This window comes from Zootoca vivipara, chromosome 1, assembly GCF_965207765.1.
Source record: "Zootoca vivipara chromosome 1, rZooViv2.hap1.1, whole genome shotgun sequence".
In the NCBI taxonomy this organism is placed as follows: domain Eukaryota; kingdom Metazoa; phylum Chordata; class Lepidosauria; order Squamata; family Lacertidae; genus Zootoca; species Zootoca vivipara.
Genome location: NC_142582.1, coordinates 113,455,272 through 113,476,033, shown reverse-complemented (window position 1 = coordinate 113,476,033; position 20,762 = coordinate 113,455,272). Strand labels below are relative to the sequence as shown.

Below are 20,762 nucleotides of genomic sequence, written 5' to 3'. Positions count from 1 at the left end.
TCTCTACTATGATCGAAATAAATAAATTGTCCTTAGAGACCAACTAAGTTTGTTCTGGGTATAAGCTTTCGTGTGCATGCACACTATGATGGCGCTGACCCATCGACTGAGCAAGATCAATTTTTTGAGGGGCACGTCAGGGTTATTTCAAAGCACGGCGTCGAAAGGGAATCTCTCTTCTATACGCTTCTCTTCCACCGCACTTTACTGTCGCCCCCCCTTTCAATCGGAACCGGAAGTGAAGACTACCCGGGTTAGCCACGAGCGTTCTCTGCCCCTCGCGTACCTCTTTGGGGCGATTGTTGCGTTCATAGAGATAGGTGGCGGCGTGGGGGAGAGGGAAGCCCAGCCTATGGGGAGGGAGCGGTATCCACGGCGATTGGCCGCAGCGGGTCACGGGGTGAAGCTTGGATTGGCTGGGCGTACATCATGTGGTGTGGAGGCGGCGGCGGCGGCTGTGGTGGGAGACAAATAAACATGGAGGCCATCTTCCACGAGAGGGTAAGCGGAGCGAGCGGTCCTGCGGCTCCCAGAGTGACGGCGGAGGCGGGGGGCCTTTGGGGGAAACGGGAGAGGCTTTCCTGAGGGAGAGGCCTGCCTGCAAAGAGAGGGGAGGTCGAGGGGGAAGCCGCGTGGCTTCGGATCTTTGCTGTTCCAGGGGCTGCATTGGAAGCCTCCTGGGGAAGCCTCTCCGCTTGAGCACAAGTTTATGGACTTTCTGTTTTGTGAGGGGCGACGGGGGGCCTCGTTTTGGGACGCTTCAGTGACACTTAGTGGGGGTCAGGTTAAGCAGAAGAGTTCCCTAATCCGCAGACCCTCCTCAAGGGTCCCTATTTTCCAGGGACACTCAGTCCCGGATTTACAGAAGCCGTCCTGGTTTCTGATTTGATTCAGGAATGTCCCGCTTTTCCTTAGAGCGTCCCTATTTTCATCGGAGAAATGTTGGAGGTATGGAGTTATCCGACCCCCCGACCCCCCAGCCGTCTGAAGGCAATCTTGTATAGGGAAGTGGGTTTTTTATTTTAAGGTTTAATTATGTTTTTATATATGTTGGAAGCAGCCCAGAGTGGTTGGGGCAACCCAGTCAGATGTGTGGGGTATAAATAGTGAAATTATCATCATGGAATGGGACGTCTCTATTTTCAGCCGTAAAATGTTGGCGGGGATGAATCAATCCTAATTGCTTTTATGGCCTCTACTCTTAGTAATAGTAGTAGTAGTAGTAGTAGTAGTAATAATAATAATAATAATTTTTATACCCCGCCCATCTGGCTGGGTTTCCCCAGCCACTATTTTTCTATACTATCGTTGTGTCCTATTGCTTGAAAGGTGAGAATGTTTAGAGAGAGAGATTTTCGAGATCACCCTTGTGTACCCAACCCTGGTATTTGTTAGAGGAAGGGTGATCTCAAAAGTCTGAAAACAATAATGAAGTAAACTCTTGTCCTCCGCCTTTTTCTACTGACAGGATACTAACGATCATTGGAAACGGCTAACACCCCCCCCCGTTAAAGCATGTTCATCTAATTGTAAGCAGGGTGGCACAGAGGGGTGTTTTTCTTTTTGTTCCTGGCTGGTGGGGCAAGTGCGAGGCAACTAACCCTGCTGATAGTGGCAGTGAGTACAAAATAGGGAAGTGGTGGTTCAGCTATAAGGACGAGGGTGAGTCACAATCCTAGTTTGAAGGGCGCTGCTTAGTTCAAAACATTGTCCGCTCCACTGACACCTGTATAATGTATCTTTTCTGTGCCTTAGGTACTTTACTTGTACAGAATTAAATATTTTTTTCTGTCCTAAACATATGACCAGCCTGCTATTTTGAAAACATGTGATTTTTTCAATACTTTGATAATAGTGTTGCACATGATAACATGACTTTCTTTTCTTTTGGCACAACTTTTTTCATCCTTCATTTTTTCATGATATCTACTAGTGATAAGGCAAACATGCTTGCCTCTAAGGTGCAGTCACCTTATCAATTTATTAGCAAGTGTGATATATCCTAGTCACTCCTGCATTTCACTTCTGGTATAACATAACTTGATTAGCTTCAAGAGTATATTGCATTGCTTGTGTTAATTGACTGGAAATAATTCACCACATTCATATCCTGTCCTTGCTCCAAGAAGTTCTTTGTACCGTTCATAGGCTAACTAATTTGATCTCTTACAACAAGCTTGTAAGGTAGTTCAGATTGAAATGATGTGACTTGTTCAGGACTGAGACAAATTTAAAGCAAATTTATTTTTCTAGTCAAACACTCTGTGTGACACCCCATTAAGTGGAAACTGGACTAGATGCCACTTGATATTCCTTCCAGGCCTTAAACTTTATTAATATTCTCATAAAGTAACTCCCCCTCCAAGGTTTTGGGTACAGTTTAATAGATTATAGCAAACATAGGTGGAAAACACTTCTGTACACAATGAGGTTACTCAGGACCCCCTTCTACAGCTGTAGTCTCTTATGCCTTCAAAAAAGCAGCTCCAGAGCATTTGTCCAGTTTGACAGTGTGAGAAGCAAATTGAGCTCCATGTTAATGATAAAAAGTTCTTCAGAAAAGATTCCATTTCTATGAAAAGAAAAGAAAAACTTTGTATGAAATGTTTTCAGAAATTTAAATGCAGAGCTCATGTTCTATTTTCTAAAGTAAGAATACACAGGGATATAGAAGCCTTTTAGCTAAATCAGTTATGATTGCATAAAGGCACAAATATAATTATATGTCTCAAAGATAAATCATCCTACACACATTCTTTCTGACAAAACATTGTGCACACCCTATTTCTTCATCTTCTAAGCTGGAATGTGACATTGTCGTTCATTGCAAAGCAGCCCTATATACAGGCTGAATGAAAATGTTCTGTCATCAATACTTTTCTTGAAATTAGGAAGTTTTTGCTACTTCATTTTGAACTCAATAGTATGATTGAGCAATTGATGCCTGGAAGATTCAGTCAAGTCACCACTGGCCTCCTATTTGTCCCTTAGTATAGCCCTGAGCCAAGGACTGTTCTCCCATCCCCAGAATTACATATGCCTTTTAGCCACTTGCTCCCATGCAAGTGAAGAAATGGGGAAATGGGCTCTTTAATACCTTATTCAGCTGTGAACCACAATAAGTTCTCTGTCCTCATTATATAAATCCCTCTGTTTGCCTGTGAGTAGTTTGTGCATGGTGGGGAGCTGCTTAGTTTTCTTGCCTCTGTTCGTGGTCACACTTGGAGTGCAGTCTGATACATATTTATCCTGAAGTAAGCCCAACCATGGTTAGTAATGCTTGTTCTCATGTAGATTGCGGTCTTAGTACGGGAGGTGGTGATGATTACAGTGGTACCTCGGTTTACGAACTTAATCCGTTCCGGAAGTCGGTTCTTAAACCAAAGCCGTTCTTAAACCGAGGTGCGCCTTCCCTAATGAGGCGTCCCGCCACTGGTGTCCTTCCACCGTTTGGCTTCCGTTTGCAAACCAAGGTAAAGTTCGCTAACCGGAACACTACTTCCAGTTTTGCGGAGTTCGTGTACCAAATAGTTTGTAAACAGGGCTGTTCTTAAACCAAGGTACCACTGTATTTACGGTATTTTTTTTCAGTTTTCTGTTGTGAGCAGCAGAAGTGATTGAAGCATGGCAATCCCTGGAATATTTGAGTGATTGTATTAAAGCTTCTGTTGCTTTTCCTGCTGAGGAGGATTGGGTTAGAAAGCAAGCAACTAATTTAACTATATTCCACTATTTAGTCAAAATAGCTTGCAAGCCATTAAAAAGATGGTGGTGGAAGGATACTTGAGTATACCAGTCCCTTCTGGCACCTGATGGTCCACATGCCAGGTTTTCCCCTGCAGAGGCAGGGATAAGAAGGAGCTGCAAATGGATTTGGGCTGGCTGAAAGTATTGCTTGGGTGGGTAGAGGTAATGTTGCTGACCCTTCAGTCTTCGGTTGAAAATATGACAAAAGATTGCTGACCCAAAGACTTAAATATTTTTGTATCCTGTGACTATTAGCATAATTGGCATTGGGAAGTTCAATCAAGTATGACAACCACATTGAAGAAGAGCGAAAATTCCAATCCCATATATTTATGAATAGATGTGTGCCTGACAATGTTAACTGCTGTTCACATGCCTGCTGACATTTGGCACTACAGCAGTCCTTGATGGAGTTGTACCTCAGTCTGCCTAATAGGAGACCAAATTATTAAAAATACTTTTTTCAATAGCTTTTCCTGTCCATTTTCTCTTCATTTGGAGCAGTGGTAAACTTTATTATATAATACAGTTGATGTGTATATTTTGTCACAGAATCCAATATGTGCAACACTGTTATGCATGGCCTAGTTTGCTAGCAGCTGCACAGTAAATATGTGGGATTGATAGGCCAAGAGAAGAGAGGCCTAAAGAGGCAATTCAAAAACGTGCAAGTGATTGGGACTGGGTTTCTGCTGTTGCACAATTTTTGTGACGTACCTTTGCATGGATTTCAGTTGCTGGATAATGCTTCTATAATAAAAATGGAAATGACTTAAAAGCTCTTGAAGAAATTGGAAAATGGTTTGTTCAACTTTGTCTCTATACCTGTCCATTTCGCTGTCAAGAGAGGGAGAGCATTTCTCAAAGTGACAAAACAGAAGTCTTTTTAAAACACAACATTCCAGCTAAAGCAGTTGATGAGAAAAACAACTACCAGACTTTTAGAGGACATCTGAAGGCAGCCCTGTTTAGGGAAGCTTTTAATGTTTAATAAATTATTGTATTTTAATATTTCTGTTGGAAGCCGCCCAGAGTGGCTGAGGAAACCCAGGCAGATGAGTGGGGTATAAATAATAAATTATTATTATTATTATGCTGATTATTAATGGAGAATTCTCAATTCCTTAGGTGTAACTTGAGTTAATACCTTTCAGTACCTTCCAACGTAAAGCATAGTTGGTTTAAGATAACCCAAACTAGGTCTTTCATGAGGTCTGTACTGTACAAGGGGGAAGGCATTCAGGCCCAAACCTCATTTGAATACATGTGTTTACTGTCCTCAGGGCAATTTAAAGGGTCAGTGTGCTTATTGGTAGTCCATATTCACCAATCTTTCTTCAATAAAAAAAATCGGTCTCTAACCCTGGAACCAACATTAGCTCTCCTGGCCATTGGAAGGAGTTAGCAAAGCTAGCAGCTAGACTTGAATCACCAAACATTGGAGGTCTGCATTGGGTCGGGTCCATCAAGGAATGAATGGTTTAAGAGGATGTGAGGCATGGCCTTGTGTGAGCATTAACCCATCACAGGGGTTTTAAAAGGGGTTACAAAGCAGTACCATTTTTATGTTGTACACAGTACAGTCTCTGTTCATACACTTTATAAATAAAAATAGCACGTTCATAGACTCTTCCACCCATGACATATGCCTCTGTGTGATGAGACTACCTTATTGGTATGTGACTCTTACTTTCCAATTGCCGCTTCCTATTATTTCGCTGTTCCCGCAGGGGGGCAATGATAATAAACATTGTCTTATCTTATCTTTATTATTTACAGTGGTGCCTCGACTTACGAATTTAATCCGTTCCGAAAGCACCTACGTAGGTCGAAAAAGTGCCATTGGAAACACGATTTCCCATAGGAATGCATTGGAAATGGAAAATTCGTAAGTCGAAGCAACCCCACCTAAAAATTCATAAGTCGAAAAAACCCTGTCTAAAACCACCACGGTTTCCGTTCAGATGTCGAGAAATTCGTATACGTGTGACCATTTGCCCCACTCGCAAGTCGAAAAATTCGGTTGTCGAGTCGTTCGTAAGTCGAGGTACCACTGTATCTTGTCTGAATGTTGTTTTTGAAAGCTCAATGAACACGTCCTTTAAAAAAACCCAGCATTTGAACAATGAAACCATGGCAAGACATTGTAATGTTTATTGTGGCGTTCTTTTCTTTTCTTACATTTCCATTCGTTAGCAAGAAGGCTCCCTGTGTGCCCAGCATTGCTTGAATAACTTACTACAAGGGGAATATTTCACTCCTGTAGAACTGTCTTCTATTGCACAGCAACTGGATGAAGAAGAGCGAATAAGGATGGCAGAAGGAGGACTTTCTAGTGAAGAATATCAAACATTTTTACAGGTAACAGCCTTTAAAACTCTTCAGATGACCTGGCATTAATTCACCAGCTTGTTTTATGCAAATTTAATATGCTTAAAATGGGATGGGTCACCCAAATATATTTCCTGGGTACCTGTTTCATTTGCCTAGGGTGGTTTGCGGTTTACTAAAAATATATTTAAGCATGAATAAATTGTGAAGAATGGGCATAACTCATTCTCAGCTTCTGGTTTTTTTTTCAGAAGCCTTTCTAGTAATATGGATTAATCACCTTCCCCCTTTTCCATTTGTTTTTGAACAGCAGCCTTCTGGAAATATGGATGACAGTGGCTTCTTCTCTATTCAAGTAAGCATTCTCCTTGTAGTCTCCCTTCTTAAAAAAAGTAAAATGTTTACATTTTGAAAATGCAGTGTGTTTTAGTGAGAGTTCAATCTATGTTCACATTTTTGAGCCTGTTTAGGAGACAGTTCAGATCCCTGTGGCTGCAACCCTACAGATAATTTAGATCTTTATATGCCACTAATTTTTCAGTAACATTTAGGCAGCCTTATAGTTTTTATAGACGTTTCCTTTAAATCAGAAGTCTTCTATGTACTTGGGGTTAGTGGCTTACATGTATCTTCCAAAGTGGCAAAAGCATTAAAGTGGTGAATGATTCTTTTATTACACAATTGAAATATGCAGTTATACAATTTCATTTTGTTTGGTCATGTGAGATAATTCCCTTCAATTTGTGCTCTTGGTAAATAGATCAGCCCATGGGTCCTCTAAGGCTTATATTTAATGGAAATATTTCTTCGTTTTTCTGAACGGTGCAGCAAGAAAGTGATAATTGCAGCTCCATGTTGTGCAAGGCCTATCTAACAGTTTTAGTGTTTACACTGATGTTTCCTGAATCAGGCATGCAAAATGTGAAAGATGTGTTGATACACACACACACTGAAGAATCACTTCTCTTGTTTGAATTGTAAGCTGTTTCATGGGTATCTTAGACTAAAAGATGGACTATATATTTAGTAATTAACTTGTGCCAAGAAAATATTGAGTAAATAACTAAGGCCAGGAGCTTCAGATCCATTTACATAACTGTGTGAGAGCTCCACACTTCACACGTATGCTACAGAAAACACCAGTGTTAAAAAAGTAGAAGAAAGAAAGAAATCCTTGAAACTGGCAGACTTGCAATTACAATTTGCAACTTATAATTCTGCTTTGCTTTAAATAGTATTCCTCTTGTACAGGGTGTCTGAGGCGAATTGTCTCTGTGATTTCCCAACTGCTTTAAAAAGTGTGTGCCAAAAACTGTATTTTGAACTGAAAATGTAAAATCAAATGTATTTGACATTCTTCAAAAACGTGCAGAAAGTATTTTGGGAAGGTCTCAATAGTAATTCTGGATAGTATACCTCTTGTGCAAATATCCTGAACTGCTTAGAACATGGTTGGTATTTGTTTTGTATCTTAGAGCATACAAAAGACAAAGGGATCGCCACCATCTTGCAGTAAAAAAAATTGTGGTTATGGAGCTAGCTGAATTAGGCAAATCGCCTCTCAATAGCTTGCCAACATACAGTTCAGGCAATTGGCATAAATGAAGTGCAAAACAAAACAAAGTGACAATTGTATAGCTGTTTATAACACCAGTTCAGGAGTTTTATGCCTTTTGAGAATTTCCTCATCAAATTGTGTATTCGTTATTCACCCTTAAATGTATTATATATGTGGTCTGCTGAATGTAGATTCATGAAGGTTAACTTTTGAATTTTCTCACCCCAGTGGTTTCCTTTTAATAAAACTTAATTTTTTTTCAGTCCCAGCTTTGTGAAAACAATATATTTGTTTTTATAGTGGCTAAAATGGTTGCATTGCTTAAATTTTATAACTGACTGGTTTGTCTCATGAAAAGTGCTGTTTTTTGACAGGTTATAAGCAATGCCTTGAAAGTTTGGGGTTTAGAACTAATCCTCTTCAACAGCCCAGAGTATCAGAGGCTCGGGATCGACCCTATGTAAGAATTTCTTTTTAGCTCCCTGCTTCCATTATACAAAAAAAATGCAAGAAAAAGAAACCCTATCATTTTCCTCAGAGTTCCTTTTGAAAATTAGTGTATCAAGTTCTGGTTTTATCCCTCAGCATTTTCTTTTTCATATTATTGAGGCCTTACATGTCCATTTGTCCTCTGAGCCTTCATGACATCTCAGTATCTGTGGCGTCACAGAATGCTGACTTTGAATGGTATGTGGCATCATATCTGCTTTATGACATCATGGTGTGTGTCTTATTAATATATATGCTTTATATATACAAAATATCATCAAAAGAGTGCTATCTGAATACTCTGAACCATCAAAATATTTAAATGATCAAATATCTGATTGAAATTATAGCTGAATTTAATAAAATGCTTAAAATACAAAAATGGTGACACCACCAGTGATAGCAAAAAAAAACCCTTTAAAATACGAGCTCTAGTAATTCTTTGTATACGTTGTGTTTTTCTTCTTTTAGAAATGAAAGATCTTTTATTTGTAACTATAAGGAACACTGGTTTACAGTTCGAAAATTAGGAAAACAGGTGACATTCTATTTTTTTCTTGTTTAAAAATTAACGTCAAGCTTGGGTGTCAGAAGAATGTTGCTTTTGGGACCAAGTATTGTAATTGCATATTTGACAGCCTAAGACTGTAATTGAATAACATTCACAGCTGTTTACTTGCATCACAGAACAACCATGTAGTTTGGCATAAATGTGCATAAGGGCAGCATCCCAACAACATTCCAGCCTTTGGGCCACAGTTCTTTAAGTCTCCTTTCAAATCAATTGCATGACGGCATCTACCAATACTGGGAGGAGTGGGGAGATGATTGTATTGTTGATTTCTTTAAAAAAAGCGAGAATGGGGGAGCACTTCAGTGTTTGACAGCGGCTGCACAGCATGCAAAGAACTAAATGAAATGAGATAGAGTTTAAAAATAAATAAATTAAGCAACCCACTTAAAAAACAACAACAACTTATCCTGTGAGGAGACAGGGCTAGTATTTGCCACTTAAAAATAAGAGAGAATAAAAATAAGATAATCTGGCATGTTGAAGAGCTGTTGCTCATCCTCCATGTCACAAGTTACATAAAATAATATGCTCCAAATAGTGTGGCAACTACATTCCACGAGGCAGTTACAGTCTTAATGTGTTCTCTGTGGACAGAACAACATTTGGGGAGGGGGGTACAAATTGTTATACCTTGAGTGTTCATGAACACAGGGCGTTCGCAGCAGAAGCATGAGATATTTGGACTGCCTTCAATAAATGAACAAAGACTGCACGTTTAGTTGGGCATTTATGTAAAACTGTATCCCGATTCATATAAAAAATTCATTAAAAATTTGATGGCAGGTGCTGTACACCAACAAACGTTAGATACAGGCCCTGTCTTCAGTCTGTCAGACAAAAAAGGCAAGATGAACAAATGAGGGGAACAATCAGTTCAATAGTGCCAGAACACAGTGTTGGGGTTGCTAAAAATGAACTCCTAGAACACTTTTAGTCACCTATTGACATCTCCTGCTCTAGTTGGTAGGTGCCTGTTGTGCTGCTCATTTCTTCTGAGGTCTAGGCGAACAGCCAAATCATGCTACATAGAATCATAGAATTGCAGGGTTAGAAGACACCCCAAGGGGTCATCTAGTGCAACCCCTGCAGTGCAGGAATCTCAGCTAAAGCATCCTTGACAGATCACATGAGCGTTTTGGCTGACGTAATCAAAACTCTAGAACGTATGGGTGAACTGTGCCCAAGCTAGGAGATGGGGCATTGCAAAGAATGAGGCATGACAGTTTCCAGAACATAAAGTGTTTTGGAGACGTAAAAATGCACCCTATATCAGTTCAGTCAAAGGATGTTCTAGGTTGAAAGTTTAGTTGTGGCAATGAAATTTAATGTTAAATTAATTGCTAATAGGTTATACCTTGGAAGTACCCAAATTCCACAGCTTTCTTAGTTAGATGCTATTTTGTGACTGGTGTCCAGTTTTCTCTGCCTTTTATACGCTGTTAAGAAACGATGTATGTAACACATAAGGCAATATTAGCTCCTATAAATAACAACACTCCAAACCTTCTTTTCTCACACTGCTCTAAGCCAATATGCAGAGAGGACTATTACCAGAATACATCTTGATATGGTGCTTTAGAAGTAAAGCAAAGCCATGGTTTGATGTTAAGAGAAGGAGCAGGACCAAGCCTCAGGCTCACAGGTTTCGTCTTTGTGTGTGTATCAGGTTTCGCAATATTTGATTCGGATTTCTGACAAACCAAAGATTTGCTAATGGTTTGATGGGTTCAAACAAAATGGCATGCCATGATTGACAGTTTCTGATCTCTGTGCTTCTACCTGCTCATTCTTCCAATTCAAAACCAGTTTTTGTCACTAAGGCTGAATGCCCCCCCCATCTATTCAGTAAAGCTGACACCTCTGTGATATTAAAGCATTGCAGCTGATTTCTCTGTGGGTTGTCTATTCAGTACACTAGTCCCCTAACCTGCAGATTGATCAGTGTTCCTAGACAGAAGCAACCAGAGTTGTTGTATGGTACAGTGGTACCTCTGGTTATGAACTTAATTCGTTCTGGAGGTCCGTTCTTAACCTGAATCCGTTCTTAACCTGAGGTACCACTTTAGCTAATGGGGCCTCCCGCTGCTGCTGCACTGCCGCAACGCGATTTCTGTTCTCATGCTGACGTAAAGTTCTTAACCCGAAGTACTACTTCCGTGTTAGCGGAGTCTGTAACCTGAAGTGTCTGTAACCCGAGGTGCTTGTAACCCGTGGTACCACTGTATTTCTGATGCAGTGGTTGCTAATTGTTAATGTAGTTTCTCTTTGGCCATAGAAACTTCTGCACCAGAAACAGCAATGTGCACAGTTCTCTCCCATGCATAGATGGCACTTCCTTTGAGCCTAGCCTAGATCCACCACCCGATTAAATGCTAAAGCTCCCACTGCAGGTCACCCATAAACTTTGGAGGCGACAGGAGTTTTGACCAATTCAGAAGTTATATCCAAGCATCAGTTTAGCTTTATTCAGATAATTACTTTTCAGTTTTTTTTATTAGGCTATAGTGGCAACCCTACTGAAATTTCAGATGAAGCAGGCAATAAGCAGTACTCAGTTCATTCACTCATGCTTGAAAGTTATGTGTATTCATAGCAATTACATATAGAGCAGACAGGTGTTTGCCATGTACAAAAATAAATGGACTAAATCACATGTTAACTACTTTTATTTGAAATCTTTTTTTCTAAAATTACAGTGGTTCAACTTGAATTCTCTCTTGACGGGTCCAGAACTAATATCTGATACTTATCTTGCACTTTTCCTGGCCCAGTTACAACAGGAAGGTAATGCTAACTTTGAAATATTGAGCCCTGTTATTTGAAAGCAAGAGTAAAATTCAAAGGCCAACCAATGATGTTCATGCAAGAAGTCTGTCTTCCTTAATTTTATGAATAAAACAATGACATCCACTAAGTGTACTAGTTAAAATGAAGGGAAGACAGGATGCAAAATACTGGCAAATGACAGTTTTATTCTCTTCCCTATTCCTCCTCTTTTTTCCCCCTTTGTACTGTTTCTTGATAAGTTATGGTCTCTCATATTTGGGCTACTTGCTTTTACTATTTTCAGGCTATTCAATATTTGTGGTAAAGGGTGACCTTCCAGATTGTGAGGCTGACCAGTTACTGCAAATGGTTCGGGTGCAGCAGATGCAGCGGCCAAAATTGATTGGGGAAGAGACACTGCAATCAAGAGATCAGAGGTAAGGTAAATAAAAACTTGTATTTTAATCAGTGTTGAGTGTTGGCAGTGAGTAACATTGAACTCTGAAAGTAAGCAAAGAAATACAGTAAGAGGTAACAACTACCCTTGTGTAGCAGGAGCGAGAGTAATTCGAAACATCTTTCTCTCTGTCTGCTTTTATCTGCAAAACTCTTTTGTGTAGGCTAGAGATGAACTCCGTAGCTTCCTTGTCCCTGAGTGTTCACTTGCCACTTCTTCCGACTTAGTGGCTGTTGTCCTCCACTCCACACAATACTAAGTAGGACATATATTTCCCTATGCCAGCTTATCAGTGGGAAGGTTGTATAAGAACAATAAAAGGTACAGGCAGCCCCCCATTGACGTGTGTTCAATATGTGTCTGACCATGTATATGCGCATCGCACCAAACTCAGAAGTAACCCAGAAACGTAATAAAAGCCGCCCCTAAGAAGGTGGAATGGGGGCAGAGTAGGTAGCGGGGGCAGAACGGGGTGTTTGCAGGCTTTTTCAATTACGCCCCTTTTCATGGAAGTGTGCTATGACGTAGAACACAACCCCCACACAAATCAGGGGTTGCCTATATATCAAATTTGGAATTACAAGTTTTACGTTATGTCTGTATAGTGCACTGCTGGGGGGGTGGGGAAAACTTCATTTGTATAGAAACTCTAAAGAGCATGCTTCCCTAGGTTTATAGCTATCCATCTGAATGCAAATCTACCAAGGGTTCCAAGCAAAGAGGGCTGTTCCAAAGAGCCCACCCATGATGATATTCACCATCTTTCCTCCTGCCACACCTCTGTTGAAAGGCATCCTCAGTTATTAGATTCATACAAGTATATTCTGTATCTTAAGTCAGCACATCATTTTGAGCTCTGGTTACCTGTTTTGCAGCTTTCCAGAATGGCAAAACAACCCTTGTCTCTGACTACATAAATGCCACTACATGAATGCTAGCTATCACTATGATGGAGAAAACCTAACTCAGTTAACCAAAGTGTAGTGCAGTTTAATAGGTGTGTGGCAACACTGCCTAACTTGGTGGAGGAAGTGCCTCCCTCTTCCAGAATTATAGACGTGAAGAAAACCCCATTCCCTGTTATCCTCTATTATGTTCCGGGCTAGAGCTGGGAATTCAGCTTGAGAGTTATTTTGATACTTAGCATGCTTTTGTTCAAAGTAGCTCCATCAGATTCTTCATGTTGTTTTCTACTCTTTCTACTGTTGTATGTGCTATGTGGGGTGGGGTGGGGGAATCGATAAGTTTGAATCTTTTTTTAAAAAGAACTTACATGTTTTTTCCACTGCTTTGAAAATGTTGTATAACTTGAAATCATTGACATTAGAGTGAAGCCATTTTTAACTTTGTAATCCTTGCAGGGTACAAAAAACAGACCTCGAACCAGCTGTAGATGTTAATCCTCCCTTCGATGGTACAGGCATGTTAGATGAAGATGAAGAGAATTTCCAAAAAGCACTTGCTCTCAGCAGACAGGAAATAGATATGGAGGATGAAGAAGCAGATCTCCGTAGGGCCATTCAACTTAGTATGCAAGGTAAGAAGCACTTTTAGTTTGCTGCCCCTGGAATGCCCACCTCCCTGTAGGCCCAGCTGTCACCATCCTTTTTAACAGGCAAGACTTTTTTATTCTCTGAAGACTTTCAGTGGGTTACAGAATCATAGAGTTGGAAGAGACCACAAGGGCCATCCAGTCCAACCCCCTGCCAAGCAGGGGATTGGTGGTGGGGTTTTTTATATATACTGCTACTTTTTTTAGGAGGAATTTGGATTATTAACCACTGAAAAACTGTAAATAGAAGAGTAGAAAATTAAAATCATTTCGAATTCAATCTGCTCTATCCCAGTAATGGTGTGTGTGCATGTTTGAATTTTAGGAGGCGGCCTTAGAAGTGGTTTCCCAGATTCTTGCACACAAAGCGTCCCACATTCATCTGCAACAAGCCACTCTGAATCCCTTACATCAGAAGAGCTGCGGCGGAGAAGACAGTCCTATTTTGAAAAGTAATGTAGAGACTGCAAAGTGGGATTTGTTCGTAGCAGTCCCAGAAGTATTTCATTACTTGGCCATTGCATTAAGTAATACCAGTGTTTTACTGGTATCTGTAACTCCCTCTCCTTGGCCTCATCACATTTGATTGATTTAAGATCAGTTAATTTATTGAAGACTATTTTCACATCAGTGGTTGTCTAGTAAATGCTTCCTCAATTCTGTAGATGTCTTGATTACTTTGTAAAAACATTCAGGTGGGTAGCTGTGTTCGTCTCCTGCAGCAAAAATAACAGCTTGTTGCTTTTGATTCATTTTATTCTTGGTTGTGGCACAGGATTGGGCTAGGTTTTTCTGTCCTGCCTAATAAATATTTTAGAATTGGGTAGATTTTTTTAAAAAATGTATATAATTGACTGTCAAAAAAAAGCACTGCTACAACTCATCACTCTTGTTAGGTCAGTACTTTACAATCTTAGCACAAATACTGTTCCATTACTGAAAAGGGAAATGAAGCAAACCAAGGGTTTGCATCCGATGTCACACAAGCAGAATTCTGTTCCGAAAGAACCCCCCCAAGGCCTGGGGCAGTTGGAGGGGGGGGGAGCAGGGGGAGGATGGGAAGAAGATGTCCTGTTGCACAAGCAGAGGTCTGCGAATGGGAAATCGGTTCCACTCAGGCAACAGCAGTGAATGAAACTCTTAAAGCCAAGATGGGAATGCAATGAACAACGCAGGTAGCAGGCCTTTATAACATTGCCAAAGGCAGATCTTGCTGTGAATGTTATTTAAACTGGTATGTATGTGAATAAATATTTACCCTTACTTTACAACATCACAGAACTTGTTTAGTCAAAATTAGAACTGCATATTTATGGTAGATTCCACTTTTAAAACTATTATTGACTGTTCTAGACAGCAGCAGTTGCATCAGCAAGTTCACAACCCGGGTTTCCACGCTGCACCAGTTACAAATTCAAATACACTGGTCACTGATCCAGGTATTACTTTTCTTCTATCATATTACCATATATGTGTTACCTTACTGTTCTGCCTACTGTTTTCTACATGATGTTTTCAGATGTCAAGGGGGAAAAAACAATTATCTGACTTTTAGAAAACATCTGAAGGCAGCCCTGTTTAGGGAAGTTTTTAATGTTTGATGTTTTATTGTGTTTTTACTATTCTGCTGGGAGGTGTCCAGAGTGGCCAGATGGGTAGGGTATAATAATAATAATAATAATCATCATCATCATCCTGTTAATGAAGCTAGGATCTTTCTAACTTGGTGGGTCATCATTTCAGTCTTGACTTGGGAAGATTTGGTATGGCTATCTGTATAGTTTAGCACAGGGGTCTCCAAACTTACAGGGCTTCAGGCCAGTGCCTGCAGCGCCGATTGTGTGGCGGGGGGCTGGAGGGTACACACACGCTATTTCCAGCGCACTTCCGGGTCGCAGGAGCACCAGAAATAGCTTGTGTGCATGCGCACGGGCCTCCTCCGACCCGGAAGTGCACTGGAAATGACGCTTGTGCATGTGCGCAAGGTATTTCCGGTGCTCCTGCGACCCGGAAGTGGACAGCCTTGCAACGCCACACCATGCTGGTAAGAGCGGGCGGCAGCCGCCGCCTCAGGCCATAGCTGGCCCATGGGCCATAGTCTGGGGATGCCTGGTTTAGCAGGTGAATGAATGATACGGTGCATGTTTGTGTATTTTCTACTAACTGTCTAGCCTCATGATTCAGTCAATCAAGAGGCAATCTAGAGCAGGCTTCCCCAAACCTCGGCCCTCCAGATGTTTTGAATTCATGGGAGTTGTAGGCCAAAACATCTGGAGGGCCACAGTTTGGGGATGCCTGATCTGGAGCAATGACTAACTCATCATTAGCCATGACTGCACGTGCACCTATAAAGAATACAAAAAAGGAGAAACTTGCAGAACTGAAGTTCTTCAGGAACAACCTACAGAGAATCAAAACTGTAAAAGACAACTACTGATGTGTAAACAAAATATTATTCAAACTGTTTGAAATCTTAAGAGATATATACAGTTGTACCACGGATGTTGAATGGACTCCCGGGACGGATTCCCTTCGTCCTGGGAGTCCATTCAACTTCCAAAACGTTCAGAAACCAAGGCGTGGCTTCCGATTCGGAACCCGCATAACCCGCCTTCACAAACTGGAACACTCACTTCCGGGTTTGCGGCGTTCTGGAGCCAAAATGTTTGACTCGCAAGGCGCTCGACGTCCGAGGTATGACTGTAGTTACCCAAAGAAACCATCATTTAAGACCAGCGTAACAAAGAAAACAATACAAATTGTTAGAACTACATTAACAAGCTCTTCAGTTCTGACATGCATTGATTACTAGTTGGCACTTTGGATAACTAGTTTCTCCTCCTACCTTTTTTTGGGGGGGGGGGCGGGTTTGCAGCCATAAAACATAATGGGGTTGCTTACAGTATACTATCACCAGTGAAGGCCCAGAGTACCCCAGCCATACATGCTGTTTAATCTCCAGAGCAAGCAAGTCTGATTTCTTTCTTCATGCCACATTACAGGGAAGAAACTGATATGGAGCACTATTTTCTCCTTTCTTGGAATTCTCCATATTGTATTTGTTGGATCAAGACAAGTGCAAGTCATTATTGATCTGCTTGTTACATGCTCTAGTAGCCAGGATAACCCTTCAATCCCCACACTCTATCAGATGGGTGCATGCTGAAATTTTTTTAAAAACTCAACTGCTATTAAGATCTGAGCATTTTATCAGGGAAAAGGTATTATGAAGTCAGTAAAATCTAAAAAGAGAAATGACATATACATTTCCCCTTTTTATAGCTGTATTTTAGAACCTAATGCATTTTATCTTCTATTTTGCCAGGAGGTGATATGAGTGAAGAGGATATGCTTCAGGCAGCTATGAATATGTCCTTGGAAACTGTTAGAAACAGCTTGAACACAAAAGAAAAGAAATGACAAAAATTCCTAGTTTTATTTTATCAAAACACTAAATCCTGTATTAATCCTATGCGGGTGGTATAAAGGTAGGGTTCATTTCACTGATGTACCAAAGCAGGATATAGCCCTAAAACCTATGGGGCTGAGGATCAGAATTAAAAGGCAAATAAAAAAACAAAGTCTTCTCACCTCAAGGTTTTAGCTTCCCCATGCCACTAGTTCCATTCAAGATGGTAGATTTGCTGCACGTGAGCAAAAGGATTGTCAGTTTGTTCTAAAATCTCAATTCACCTTCCTGGTCCTTAGATGTTTAGGGTAAGTTAGTGATTCCTGCAAATAGTTGTATGGGGTAGGAGCCCTGTTCAGTTGTGGTGGTGTATTCTTGTGGGTTTCTGCACAGCGAAATCAACTGTACCCAGTTACACAGAGGTCCAGTCCTGAGGCTTTTCTGTTGGGATGCTAGCCAGCATTGGGTGACACTTGCAGCTTCATCAGCTCATGTACATGCCTTAAGGCATTCCAAACACCTCCTCTGTATTTTGGATATTTTAAGTCTATATAAATATAATTTGCCTTTCACTTCTGAAAGATATTTCTGTTACACAATTTAACAAAAAAGGAAAGTTGGCTTGTATTCCCAGTCCTTCCCATGCAAACTATTTTAATAGATGAAATTGAATAAAGTTCTTTTACCGGTATAAGAGAAGATGCAAAAAAAGGTCTGGTTCCAGAACTGAATCAAATAACCACATTTTGATTGTTTTAAGGACTGCAAGAGATACAAACTAACAAGCCCATCTTGCATCTTTTTCAACTGTAAATATTTTTTCCCTTTTTTGGAGGAGGAAAGGGAACATTTTCATTTGTTATACTCTTTCTGCTGAATTTTGGGCCGTTCTGCCCTCAATGCACTGTTTTAGCACTCCGTGATTCCCTGAACATTAGTTGAATAGCTGAAGTAACAAGTTGTGGAGCATATTTCAGAACCGGTTACTTTAATTCCTATTCTGTTGCATGGGAATTGTTTTCTGATCCCTCGTTTTATCCTTTCTCCCCATTCCTGTGTTTCTATACAAGTGTTAGACTGGATAAGCAAAAGGAACTGCCTTAAATTGAGTTAAACCATTGGTCTATTTAGTCCAGTACTGTCTCCTCTGACTGGCAGTGGGTTCTTCAAGGTCTCAAGCAGAGGTCTTTTCCATCCCTGCTACCTGAGTTTCTTTTAATTGGAGAAACTTGGGGTTAAACCTGGGACTTTCTGCATGCAAAGCATGTACTCTGCCGCTAAGCTAAGGCCTTCCCAGAATTCCAGGCTTCTTTTTTTAGGAGTAAAGAAGATAAGGAAACATTTTTATGCCATGACTTCAGTGCCACCTGTTAACGTGCATACCTGCTTTCTGAAATGAACCCTGCATGGTTACCTATGTGTTAAGAATGGATATTCATAAATGAATGTGTGTGGGTGTGTGTTCTATCAGATGTTAATGAATGTCCTCTACCTGTAAGATTTTTGCCACTTTTCATGAATGGCCTTTGTTCATGCACCTTACAGTTGTTGTTTTTCTATCGTCATGTCTGTTACTGAGGAAAATGGGGGAGCAAACTTAGAGCTATTTTTATTATTATTCTGTTAGTTGAGGTATACAAGAGTACTACGGGAGGATGACCACATTTGGCATTCTGTATTACAAAAAACAGTTTTAACATTTTTATTTTTATTTTATAAATGGTGCTTTAAGCATATATTATGTTTACATATATATCTTATGGCTATGGTCTTGGGATGTTTACAGTGTTCAGACTGTATACTCTGCTTAAACCATAGGCATTTGCCAGGTATACCAAGAAAAATATTGCAAAACCTAGTGTTAATTTCTTTTGATAATGTTTTCAAAATTAATTATATTATTGCACCATCTTGAAGTGTCATCCTTAGCTACTGAATGATAGATAACTGTATGCAAATATATGGTACGACAAAGGAATACATTACAAATAAGAACACTTGGATTTTGATAATGTTTGTTTACAACAGTGAGCTTTAGATACTTGGCTAGTTATAGAAGCTGAATCCCATTTATCTTACTTGCATGCTTCATGTTTTGTTGATCTCTCTAAAAACCATTGCATAAGTATGGATAATGGGATTTGGCCCTGAGGGTAAGCATTGCTTTTAAGAATGCAGGTAGCTTTACCATTTCCATAAACTTAAGGCAACACTGTTTTGCGCTACACAATTTACTTGATTTATTAACAGGAAGAAATTAGCTTGCCAAACTTAATGCACAGTCATTGTTTTTAAAAGCTGTCTGCTTTGATTTTTTTGTTTTTGCTTTTAAGGTATTACTTGAAAACAAATATGTGAATGGATTCATATAAAACATGAAATCATACCAGTCTGTAAAAATGATTTTTTTTCCTTTGTACTTTTCCAATAAATCGTGTTCTTTTGAACAAGTTGAATCTGGTGGAATTTAGGGCCACTTTTTTCAAGATACTTTTACTTGAGTGCATATATCCCAAGAACAAATTACTGTATATACATGGACCACATCAATTATGGAAGGTGTGTAGAGGTTTCTAAATCTACCTTTCATTTAGAATACACCAGAGATGGAGGTCTGTTGTTGCATAATTTATACTGTGGTTCAAACTTACGCACCTTACAAAATGAATGCTGTACATGAATTTGTGTAGCCTTTAGTTATTTTGAAACACAAGACTTCTTTATATGGAAACAAGACTTGCAAAAACTAGCTTTAAAATGCTTTTGAAAGGCATGGTAGCAGCCCCTGACCTTGATATGTTGTTCCTTCATCACAGACCTCTAGTCATCTAACTAAGGGTTATGTTAACGGAAAGCCTTGAGCCTTTGAAAATCTTACATGAACTCTCTCCATTAGTTTGGACTGCAGTTTATGAACTAAACTTGTTGTCCAGTAATGTCAGCGTCACAACTACCTGAAACAAAATAAAAAATTCCTTCCAGCAGCACCTTAGAGACCAACTAAGTGTGTCATTGGTATGAGCTTTTGTGTGCATGCACACGAAAGCTCATACCAATGACAAACTTAGTTGGTCTCTAAGTTGCTGCTGGAAGGAATTTTTTATTTCGACTACGTCAGACCAACACGGCTACCTACCTGTAACTAGAACTACCTGAAGCATGGGAAGCATTGAATGTATCTTCTGTTCATTTCATAGCCTAATTTCCCTATTAGGAGAATGTAGAATCCAGTTCTGGCAGGAAGGTAAACAGGTTTCTTTCAAAGCCTCTAATGTTAAGCTGATATGTATTGGATAACGCAGAACATTCTAGCCAGGTTCTGCGTTAACTTTGACTAGGCTTTTTGATTCAGCCATCTTTTCTCTTAATCCTGTTGAGCACGCTATGGAGGTATACTTCACCCACCAGCACATTCATTACCTTCAAAACCAGAATTATGTCAGCAGTGTGCGTGTGTTAGGGTGCGCATGTGAAAATTCTCTAAATAAATTGATACTGAATGTGTGCATCGCTCATCAACAACCCTGTTGAAGACAGTGCTATTTTGAGAGAGGGAGCAGGTGGCGCTGTGGTCTAAAGCACAGAGCCTCTTGGGCTTGCCGATCAGAAGGTCGGCAGTTCGAAACCTCGCGACATGCAGGGCCGGCTCTAGGGGTAGTCTGGGTGGCGCAGGGCGTCGGCCCGGTAGGGGGGAGCTGCACGGAAACTGCTGCACGCTGTGTCCGCCCACCAGTCGCGGCAAGGAGCGGGGCGGGGGGCGCTGGAGCGATCTCTGCACCATGGTGCCCGACGTGCTTGAGACTGCCTGGCGACATGAGCTGCCGTTGCTCTGTCTCAGCTTCTGCCAACCTAGTATGGTAGTTCAAAAGCACACCAATG

At 40.5% G+C, this 20,762-nt stretch overlaps 1 protein-coding gene across 5 annotated transcripts; it reads left to right on the top strand.

Moving 5' to 3' along the window:
* The first annotated feature begins 457 nt into the window (after positions 1-457).
* ATXN3 (ataxin 3) lies at positions 458-19,339 on the top strand. Of its 5 annotated transcripts, none has more exons than XM_035107304.3 (11): positions 458-501; positions 5,948-6,108; positions 6,389-6,433; positions 8,011-8,096; positions 8,597-8,663; positions 11,396-11,483; positions 11,770-11,902; positions 13,284-13,459; positions 13,800-13,926; positions 14,828-14,913; positions 16,800-19,339. In XM_035107304.3, exons 2-11 carry the CDS (start codon positions 6,061-6,063, stop codon positions 16,892-16,894), a joined length of 951 nt encoding a protein of 316 aa, XP_034963195.1. In that variant the 5' UTR covers positions 458-501; positions 5,948-6,060; the 3' UTR covers positions 16,895-19,339. The 5 variants fall into 5 exon arrangements, with proteins under 5 accessions (XP_034963195.1, XP_034963187.1, XP_034963176.1 ...); XM_035107296.3 differs by having other exon boundaries at positions 5,944-6,108; positions 6,392-6,433; XM_035107285.3 differs by having other exon boundaries at positions 5,944-6,108.
* Positions 19,340-20,762: the final 1,423 nt, after the last annotated feature.

Bases quoted from the DNA above. Each gene is read 5' to 3' on its own strand.
- ATXN3 (XM_035107285.3), top strand. From the start codon at position 478: ATGGAGGCCATCTTCCACGAGAGG. The intron at 8,664-11,395 runs GTGACATTCTAT...CTAAAATTACAG, and splicing joins TTCGAAAATTAGGAAAACAG to TGGTTCAACTTGAATTCTCT. The intron at 14,914-16,799 runs GTATTACTTTTC...CTATTTTGCCAG, and splicing joins TACACTGGTCACTGATCCAG to GAGGTGATATGAGTGAAGAG.